Source organism: Procambarus clarkii, chromosome 70 (genome assembly GCF_040958095.1).
Source record: "Procambarus clarkii isolate CNS0578487 chromosome 70, FALCON_Pclarkii_2.0, whole genome shotgun sequence".
NCBI classification, from domain to species: domain Eukaryota; kingdom Metazoa; phylum Arthropoda; class Malacostraca; order Decapoda; family Cambaridae; genus Procambarus; species Procambarus clarkii.
This window is the reverse complement of record NC_091219.1, coordinates 27,041,621-27,052,566: the sequence shown is the minus strand read 5'-3', so window position 1 is coordinate 27,052,566 and position 10,946 is coordinate 27,041,621. Positions and strand designations below refer to the sequence as shown.

At 41.8% G+C, this 10,946-nt stretch overlaps 1 protein-coding gene across 1 annotated transcript; it reads right to left on the bottom strand.

The window, feature by feature from the left end:
• Positions 1 to 256: 256 nt before the first annotated feature.
• On the bottom strand, positions 257 to 7,948 carry LOC123775248 (uncharacterized). The gene is made up of 3 exons (XM_069311566.1): positions 7,848 to 7,948; positions 2,133 to 2,417; positions 257 to 500 (listed from the first exon to the last, which is right to left on the bottom strand). The coding sequence occupies exons 1-3, from the start codon at positions 7,946 to 7,948 to the stop codon at positions 257 to 259; spliced, it is 630 nt and encodes a 209-aa protein (XP_069167667.1).
• Between the last annotated feature and the right edge of the window lie 2,998 nt (positions 7,949 to 10,946).

The window sequence follows — 10,946 nt, the reverse complement described above, 5'->3', positions numbered from 1 at the left end:
CTACAGTACTACCAAGACTACTGCTGCAAGGACTACAGTACTACCAGGACTACTGCTGCAAGGACTACAGTACTACCAGGACTACTGCTGCAAGGACTACAGTACTACCAGGACTACTGCTGCAAGGACTACAGTACTACCAGGACTACTGCTGCAAGGACTACAGTACTACCAGGACTACTGCTGCAAGGACTACAGTACTACCAGGACTACTGCTGCAAGGACTACAGTACTACCAGGACTACTGCTGCAAGGACTACAGTACTACCAGGACTACTGCTGCAAGGACTAGTACTACTGCTGCAAGGACTAGTACTACTGCTGCAAGGACTACAGTAATACCAGGACTACTGCTGCAAGGACTAGTACTACTGCTGCAAGGACTAGTACTACTGCTGCAAGGACTAGTACTACTGCTGCAAGGACTAGTACTACTGCTGCAAGGACTAGTACTACTGCTGCAAGGACTAGTACTACTGCTGCAAGGACTAGTACTACTGCTGCAAGGACCAGGACTACAGTACTACCAAGACTACTGCTGCAAGGACTACAGTACTACCAAGACTACTGCTGCAAGGACTACAGTACTACCAGGACTACTGCTGCAAGAAACAGGACTACTGCTGCAAGGACCAGGACTACCAGGACTACTGCTGCAAGGACCAGGACTACCAGGACTACTGCTGCAAGGACTAGTACTACCAAGACTACTGCTGCAAGGACCAGGACTACCAGGACTACTGCTGCAAGGACTAGTATTACTGCTGCAAGGACCAAGACTACTGCTGCAAGGACCAGGACTACTGCTACAAGGACTACAGTACTACCAGGACTACTGCTGCAAGGACCAAGACTACTGTTGCAAGGACCAAGACTACTGCTGCAAGGACCAGGACTACCAGGACTACTGCTGCAAGGACTACAGTACTACCAAGACTACTGCTGCAAGGACTACAGTACTACCAGGACTACTGCTGCAAGGACTACAGTACTACCAGGACTACTGCTGCAAGGACTATAGTACTACCAGGACTACTGCTGCAAGGACTACAGTACTACCAGGACTACTGCTGCAAGGACTACAGTACTACCAGGACTACTGCTGCAAGGACTACAGTACTACCAGGACTACTGCTGCAAGGACTACAGTACTACCAGGACTACTGCTACAAGGACTACAGTACTACCAGGACTACTGCTGCAAGGACTATAGTACTACCAGGACTACTGCTGCAAGGACTATAGTACTACCAGGACTACTGCTGCAAGGACTAGTACTACTGCTGCAAGGACTACAGTACTACCAGGACTACTGCTACAAGAACTACAGTACTACCAGGACTACTGCTGCAAGGACTACAGTACTACCAGGACTACTGCTGCAAGGACTAGTACTACCAGGACTACTGCTGCAAGGACTATAGTACTACCAGGACTACTGCTGCAAGGACTAGTACTACTGCTGCAAGGACTACAGTACTACCAGGACTACTGCTACAAGGACTACAGTACTACCAGGACTACTGCTGCAAGGACTACAGTACTACCAAGACTACTACTGCAAGGACTGCAGTACTACCAGGACTACTGCTACAAGGACTACAGTACTACCAGGACTACTGCTGCAAGGACCAAGACTACTGCTACAAGGACTACAGTACTACCAGGACTACTGCTGCAAGGACCAAGACTACTGCTGCAAGGACTACAGTACTACTAAGACTACTACTGCAAGGACTACAGTACTACTAAGACTACTACTGCAAGGACTACAGTACTACCAAGACTACTACTGCAAGGACTATAGTACTAGCAAAATTACTACTGCAAGGACTACAGTACTACCAGGACTACTGCTGCAAGGACTACAGTACTACCAGGACTACTGCTGCAAGGACTACAGTAATACCAAGACTACTGCTGCAAGGACTATAGTACTACCAAGACTACTACTGCAAGGACTGCAGTACTACCAGGACTACTGCTGCAAGGACTACAGTACTACCAAGACTACTGCTGCAAGGACTACTACTACCAAGACTACTGCTGCAAGGACTAGTACTACTGCTGCAAGGACTACAGTACTACCAAGACTACTGCTGCAAGGACTATAGTACTACCAAGACTACTACTGCAAGGACTGCAGTACTACCAGGACTACTGCTGCAAGGACTACAGTACTACCAAGACTACTGCTGCAAGGACTACTACTACCAAGACTACTGCTGCAAGGACTAGTACTACCAGGACTACTGCTACAAGGACCAAGACTACTGCTGCAAGGACTAGTACTACCAGGACTACTGCTGCAAGGACCAAGACTACTGCTGCAAGGACTAGTACTACCAGGACTACTGCTGCAAGGACTAGTACTACCAGGACTACTGCTGCAAGGACTAGTACTACCAGGACTACTGCTGCACGGACCAAGACTACTGCTACAAGGACTACAGTACTACCAGGACTACTGCTACAAGGACTAGTACTACCAAGACTACTGCTGCAAGGACTAGTACTACCAAGACTACTGCTGCAAGGACTAGTACTACCAAGACTACTGCTGCAAGGACCAAGACTACTGCTACAAGGACTACAGTACTACCAAGACTACTGCTACAAGGACTAGTACTACCAAGACTACTGCTGCAAGGACTAGTACTACCAGGACTACTGCTGCAAGGACCAAGACTACTGCTACAAGGACTACAGTACTACCAGGACTACTGCTGCAAGGACCAAGACTACTGCTACAAGGACTACAGTACTACCAGGACTACTGCTGCAAGGACGAAGACTACTGCTACAAGGACTAGTACTACCAGGACTACTGCTGCAAGGACCAAGACTACTGCTACAAGGACTACAGTACTACCAGGACTACTGCTGCAAGGACCAAGACTACTGCTACAAGGACTAGTACTACCAAGAATGATGTTCCCAGGGACAGAACTAGCCCCTCCTGCCAGGTTTACAACCACTACTACTAACAGAATTACAACAACTACCAAACGAACCATTAGTGCTACTATCAGGGGGCTTACCACTACTATTACCACTATTGCTACAGCCAAGTCATACCAGGAACACTATTTACTAGTAACATTACCAGGGGAACTACATTCTCTGCTCCGGATATAAAAACATTCCTCCCAGGGCTACAACTATTCCTAGTATAAATAACAATGCTCCTACTATGGCAACAGCTGCTATTGCTAGTACTGTGGCAATAGTCACTACTATTATTATGGCAAGAGCTACTATTAGTAATAGTCTCCATCGCAATAGCTATCAGATATTACTGACACTATTACCTCTAACAAGTGATATTACTCTTTTTAAAGATACGGTTTAATAGATTAGTACTAATGGTATTGAGAAATCATTGCACGTTGCACAGAGTTGCACACCAGAGCGCCCTGCTCCAGCTGGGGACCCGGGAGCGAGTCTCTGCCAGGGCACAGTCAAGGAGTACCTTTCAGAAAGGAAACAAAGGGTTACAATGAGAGCGAAGCGAGGGTAACGAATTGGGTACTATAAAAAGGTGGGGTACTGGTACCCATTCTCTGTACCTATGACCTCAGAGAGCAAAGTGGTTCTCTCGTATCACTTGAGTACCACTTCCCTCCACACCTCAAGGATGGGGTACCAGGTAACCAGTCTGGTCGCAGTGGTAAGACATTCTCCCGGCTTTTCGCGAACGTTTTGGCCTGGGTTCGTATCCGGGGAGGATTTACTGGGCGTCAATCCTTATCTGTAGCCTCTTCACCCAGCGTGAATGGGTACCTGGTTGTTAAACGACTTGGTGGGTCGTATTCCAGGGAACATACAAAAATGTAAGATCTCTTGTATAAATAAATAAATAAATAAAAAATAAATAAGTTTGCATTTGGTTATGTTAATACGGTGTATTATTGACGATAACGTGGAATATGGAATTCGAAAACTATTTCATCGTGTCCGAGAATTCCGTTTACAGAAATCCAAATTTCTGAAAGAAAATTTGAAAGAAAATATTTCCAGCACACACCTTGTATATTTTTAACCAACGATTTGTAATACAATAACGTTATAACTTGAGAATAATCTCTTTTTACAACAAGGGGTTAATTTCCCAGTTTACCTGTAGAGTATTATTGGAACCGTAATAGGCCTTCAGATCATCACAAATATCTAGAGAACTACCCAGGTGGTTAGAATGGAGGTGTAATTACTCATCACAATGAATTTGTTGTGAGGACAGGCGCCATATAAGCAAACAGATTTACATTATAATTCCACAGTAGCTCAAAATGGTGGTTACTTCCTAAGTGCTCCACTGGGGGGAAGATCCCTCTTAAAATAAATTTTGGATGCCCCATTCCACTGTTTTTGACTCCACCACCACCCCATCACCTGTACACCATCCCATCACCACCCCATCACCTGCACACCATCCCATCACCACCCCATCACCTGCACACCATCCCATCACCATCCCATCACCTGGGAGCGTTGGCCTCGGGGAAGGTTCTGGAAGGCTGAGACGCCCTCTCACATATCTCGTTTAATAAACTCAATTTTAACAACTTAAAACTCTTCCTGAATACACGATGCTTGGAATAAAGTGAATTTTAGTTGAGAAGTTAGTCTCTCTCTCGCGTGTGTCCGGGTGTGTTGACGTGTGTATGTGTCCTGATGTGTCATCGTGTGTGTGTGTGTGTGTGTGTGTGTGTGTGTGTGTGTGTGTGTGTGTGTGTGTGTGTGTGTGTGTGTGTGTGTGTGTGTATCAGTAGTGTCAAAATGTACGTTGTGGAATATGTGTCCAGTTGTGTCACCTCACCTACCATGTGTGTCCCAGTGTATGTGTCCAACCATGTGTCTTGGAACTGCGTCTAGATTTCTGCGTCATGCTTCTAGCTCTGCGTCAATCTCCCCCCCCCCCCCCGCCTTCAATTTACAAATTAACAACAATTAAACAGCCCCAGCTAAGGACCTAATTATAAAGCTAATTGAGACGAGTGTACGAGTCTCCTAATTAGTATACCAATTTGAGTTGCGTCGTAAGGTGTCCCCTTAATCAGGTATTCATTAAAAGCCAAGTTTTGTACGAATTTGCCGGCCTTGAGGAACTTGCTGGGAGCCCCGAGTCGGGCGGCCGGCTTTAGGCTAAGATTTGGTTTATGGTTATTTTTTTGTACTCTTAATTCTGTCTTTCTTCCCTCTTTTCAATTTTTCTTTCTCACTTCCTGCTCTCTCCTATCTTCCTCTTCTTTCAAGGAAGCCCAACCACTTGGGCTGGACGGGAGAGAGACGGTCTCGCTTCATGCAGGTCGGCGTTCAATCCCCGATCCTCCAAGTGGTTGGGCACCATTCCTTCCCCCCGTCCCATCCCATCCTTATCGTGACCCCTTTCAAGTGTTATATAGTCGTAATGGCTTGGCATTTTCTCCTAATAATGCCTTCCTCCATCTTCTCTCAAGGAAGGAAAGGGAAGAGTGGGCAGACAACACATTCTTAGATTGTCAGAAACGTTTTGGCACTGCCCCACTCAGCAGTGGGCCACTATACCCAAGACCAACGTTGTGTCCACGTTATCACCGTTGACGTAACGTAGAACCAACGTCACTATTGGATGCCGTGGTGGGCCACTATACCCAAGACCAACGTTGTGTCCACGTTATCACCGTTGACGTAACGTAGAACCAACGTCACTATTGGATGCCGTGGTGGGCCACTATACCCAAGACCAACGTTGTGTCCACGTTATCACCGTTGACGTAACGTAGAACCAACGTCACTATTGGATGCCGTGGTGGGCCACTATACCCAAGACCAACGTTGTGTCCACGTTATCACCGTTGACGTAACGTAGAACCAACGTCACTATTGGATGCCGTGGCCGGTAGGCAGAAGGTCGTGTACAAGCCAGAGAACCAGGCCGGAGCACCTGGCCGAGCACATACTTGGATGAGTCAGTACCCAATACACAGGAAACTGTAACAGTACGGGGGAGGCAGCGCCAATAATGGAGTCCCAAAATGGGTCAGAGAATGTACCATGATGTTCATCATGGTACACACACACAGGCGGGACAAGACAGCTGAAGCTGAATACCCGCAAGCACGAGTATATGCACACTATGACAAAGAGTGCTGGGAAGACGGGACACCACGAGCGTAGCTCTCATCCTGTAACTACACTTAGGTAATTACACACACACTTCTTTGTGTGTGTCAGAGTAGTTAACAAATGGAATGCATTAGGCAGGGATGTGGTGGATGCTGACTCCATACACGGTTTCAAATGTAGTGATATGATAGAGCCTAATGGGCTCCGGAATCTATACATCGAGTAGTCGACAGGTGAGAGGCGGGACCAACGAGCCGAAGCTCAATCCCCGTAAGGAAAACTAGGCGAGTAAAGTACCCCACTCACCACATTTCTCCAGTCAGATTAAATTTCCATTTAGGGCGGCCGTTTCCTTTCTTTGTTTTAACCATTGCTTTATCCATTCTAGTAATTTATAATTTATCCCATGTGCGTATAATTTCTTTGTCAGTCTTTCATGTGATTATCGAAAGTTTTGGAGAAGTCCATGTAGTCAAAGTTCACCGGAAGTTCCTTGTCTGAATAGCCAGGTACCGCTTCTAAAATCGTGAGTAGGTTAGTAATGAAACACTAAACTGTTAAGAAACCCCCGTGTTGTGTTGATGTCTAGGTTGTGTACTGCTAGATGGTGAGTGCCTCAGGCTTCTCTCTGCGAGCGTGCAGACATGCGAGGCTAGGCTGCTTGGTTGGTAGTTTTCTCCAAAGCTCTTTTTGGCCGTTTTGAAGATGGTGTTGACATTTGCATATTGCTACTTTAGAGGAATTCGCTCTTGATCGATAAATTTGCTGTATAAGAGATTCATTGTTCGACATTTCTTCAGCTTTGGATACTTATAATCTGTCAATGTCAATTGTTACTTATAATCTGTCAATTCCTATTGTGTCGCGCGTTATGAGAATATCCTTTCATTATCTTCCCCTGCTTCAAACATTTGCGTGAGAACGGGGATATTGTTTAATCTTTATAGCGTGAAATGTAAGGCATTCAGAGTGTTTTCTGCCTTTTAAACGTCAATTATACCTGCTTTTGACTGATCTGATTTCTTAGGTGGGTGAATTTAATGCCCTTTAGTAGCCCTCATAACATATGTGATTCCTAGTGAATCGATACTGCTTCCAGAGGTTGTGCTTAGTTTAAGCTTTTTTTTTTAAACGCTTTTGCATACATCTGCCCAATGGGCACATTATTGATTCGACGTCGAATTAGCACGGCTTCTCGACACTTATTTTTTAACAAGTTCAGTGATAACCTTCGTTAAATTTCCCATTGTACTTCCATGTATTTATTTATTAACTCCGTCCAGAAGATATTTTCAAATTCCTGTCTCATTTTATGATAATCTCCTCGAAGATAGGCTACAAAGTCATCGCCTTGGACCTTTATAAGGGTCCAAGATCATATATACCTCTGGTGGGCTGTTACATTCTGTGTGAGAAACGAGTCCTGTACCGGGTTAAGAAATTGTTCGTCTTCCAGTAGTGATGGTGATTCACCCAATCTATTGTCTCTTGGTTAATATCCCCACATTTAATTTTGTTTTAATTTTGCCCCCAAAGGTAAAAATTGATAAGCACGCATTATAAAGCAAATAATCCAGCTGCAGCGTTAAATAGATCTGTAACTTCCTCTGCTGAATATATTTTGTGACGGGCAAAAGCCTAACTTGATATATGTATACAGTTTATTCCCGACTACATACATGCAAATATAAACTTAAGCACTACTCGTAATGTCGCAAAATAAACAACTTTAACAATACCTGTTCAGTTGGAACACGAGGTGATGTTGTTGGTAAACTGCACCTCCACACAGCTCTTCTGAATTATTGGTGACGGTGCACACTTTACACAGAGAAATCATGCTAACGTGATGCATCAAATGAACAAAATCATTGTTCACTGCCTTAATCAGTCGATTAAGGCAGTCTGGGATGCTCCCGGACGCAGGTTCGAATCCTCGTCACGGCCCTTGTGGATTGAATTGAAATTGAAATAAGTTTATTGAGGTAAAATACACACAAAGGGATGAGGTAGATCAAGCTATTCTCACCCCATTCAGTACAACGTGTTAATATATACATACACACATCACAAATAAACATATTACCAAACATTCTGAGAGGTAAACATATACATTTCCTCCTTCACAAGGAGTATGGTATCAGACGTACACACAAATACTTTTATGACCTAGGTATACTGTATAGACAATTTGCAAGACACCTGCAGATAATTCAACAAAATATTACAATCTTGGTGCAAAATTCTTATATCTCTCAAGAATATCATCAACCTTTCCGTTGTGACACATCCAGGCTATTTGTTCAGGAACAGTCCTTATCTCAGTGTTTCTATATACATTAATCAACGGACAATCAAGAACATAATGGGCCAGGGTGTGAGACCTTAACATACCACATAGTTTACACTTCGTGTCATTATCATGAACATCTATCCCATATTCCCAGTAATATTTGTACCCAAGCCTGAGCCGCATGTACACAGAGTCACTCCAAGCATTTCTCCTTTTACCATAAGTGAAAAGGGTGTTTTGACTCACATACATGTAGTGTTGCATGGTTTGACTTCTCTCATACATTATCTCTCTCCTCTCCACTCCTGCCTGTGCCTGAATATTTCTGATTTTGCTTCTTATTTGTCTCATTGTGAATTTGTTTATTGGTGACGGTGCTCTCGGGAGGCGACACCTCGACGGTTTATAACACACAAATACATACATATATATATAAATATATACACACACATATATATATATATATATATATATATATATATATATATATATATATATATATATATATATATATATATATATATATATAAATAAAAGACGTACCCTGCCCCACGCCAGACGCCAGCTGACTGTCGTCATCACTCCAAAACTTCCAAAATGAAAACAATGGACCACACTCGCCACCTCGCGGCAATCATCCGAACCACCATATCGAGGTTCCGATAGTTGCCGCTAATTGTACAACGATCAATTACTATAAACGATATAGTGATCAATATTAATTCTGAAAAATAATATTTATATATATAATAAATATATACAAATACTGACTTGCGGCCGTAAATCTCAACTAACAGAGATGGAGTCGGAGTGAGGAAGGAGAAGATAGGCATGACGGAGGGTGACAAGAGGAGTCCCTCAAGGATCTGTCTTAAAACTCACACTCTTTCTCGTGGACATTATGTCAGTGGGGGGGGGGGTAGACTTCTATATGTCGATATTTGCCAATGACTCAAAATTAGTAAGAATAATCGAGAATGATTAGCATTGTACAATACTCTAAGATGACCTAGATAAGCTGAAGAGTTGGGGCCAGATTCACGAAGCAGTTACGCACGCACTTACGAACCTGTACATCTTTTCTCAATCTTTGGCGGTTTTGTTTACAATTATTAAACAGTTAATGAACTCCGAAGCACCAGGAGGCTGTTTATAACAATAACAACAGTTGATTGGCAAGTTTTCATGCTTGTAAACTGTTTAATAAATGTAACCAAAGCCGTCAAAGATTGACGAAAGATGAACACGTTCGTAAGTGCTTGCGTAACTGCTTCGTGAATCCGGGTCTTGGTTTGCGTCATGGCTACTGAATTTCAACACTATCAAGTGTAAGGTGATGAAAATGAGAGGGCAAAATACCTTGGAGTAGAAACAACAGCAAGCCTTACTCTAGAAGCACATTTTGGATAGCCTCAGCCGAATGTTCTCAACTGGCGAACATCCGGACACCATTAAGAAACATAAATAAGGAAACATTAATAACACTGCTGAAGGTCAGACAAAGACCAAGAGCCCAAGCACTGAAAGTGGATTAAGAGAAATATTGTGAGATATAAGAGAAAATATTATCTTGGTTTGGAAATAGGTTTGTTGATCTATGAACAAATTACCTGGTAATATATATATATATATATATATATATATATATATATATATATATATATATATATATATATATATATATGTCGTACCTAATAGCCAGAACGCACTTTTTGGCCTACTATTCAAGGCCCGATTTGCCTAATAAGCCAAGTTTTCCTGAATTAATATATTTTTTCTAATTTTTTTTCTTATGAAATGATAAAGCTACCCATTTCATTATTTATGAGGTCAATTTTTTTTATTGGAGTTAAAATTAACGTAGATATATGACCGAACCTAACCAACCCTACCTAACCTAACCTAACCTATCTTTATAGGTTAGGTTTGGTTAGGTAGCCGAAAAAGTTAGGTTAGGTTAGGTAGGTTAGGTAGTCGAAAAACAATTAATTCATGAAAACTTGGCTTATTAGGCAAATCGGGCCTTGCATAGTAGGCTGAGAAGTGAGTTCTGGCTACTAGGTACGACATATATATATATATATATATATATATATATATATATATATATATATATATATATATATATATATATATATATATATATATATATATATATATATATATATTATTAAATATGACCGAAAAAGTAAGATTAATAATTCTAACACGAATTTTCTCAATCTTTCGTACATTTCTTTTCACTGTTGGAGATAATTCAAAAATCAATTCTCCAAAATTCATTTTTATTTTAAAATGATAAAAATGAATTTTGGAGAATTGATTTTTGAATTACCTCCAACAGTGAAAAGAAATATACGAAAGATTGAGAAAATTCGTGTTAGAATTATTAATCTTACTTTTTCGGTCATATTTAATAATATATGTCTACAGGAAAGACTGCTACCAAAATATACTAATATATATATATATATATATATATATATATATATATATATATATATATATATATATATATATATATATATATATATATATATATATA

Coding starts and splice junctions, on each gene's coding strand:
- LOC123775248 (XM_069311566.1), bottom strand. CDS start 7,948: ATGATTTCTCTGTGTAAAGTGTGCACCGTCACCAATAATTCAGAAGAG. Junction 2,418..7,847: donor CTCGTGTTCCAACTGAACAG/GTATTGTTAAAG, acceptor TGGTCCGTGCAG/CAGTAGTCCTGGTAGTACTA. Junction 501..2,132: donor GTAGTACTGCAGTCCTTGCA/GTAGTAGTCTTG, acceptor TGGTCCTTGCAG/CAGTAGTACTAGTCCTTGCA.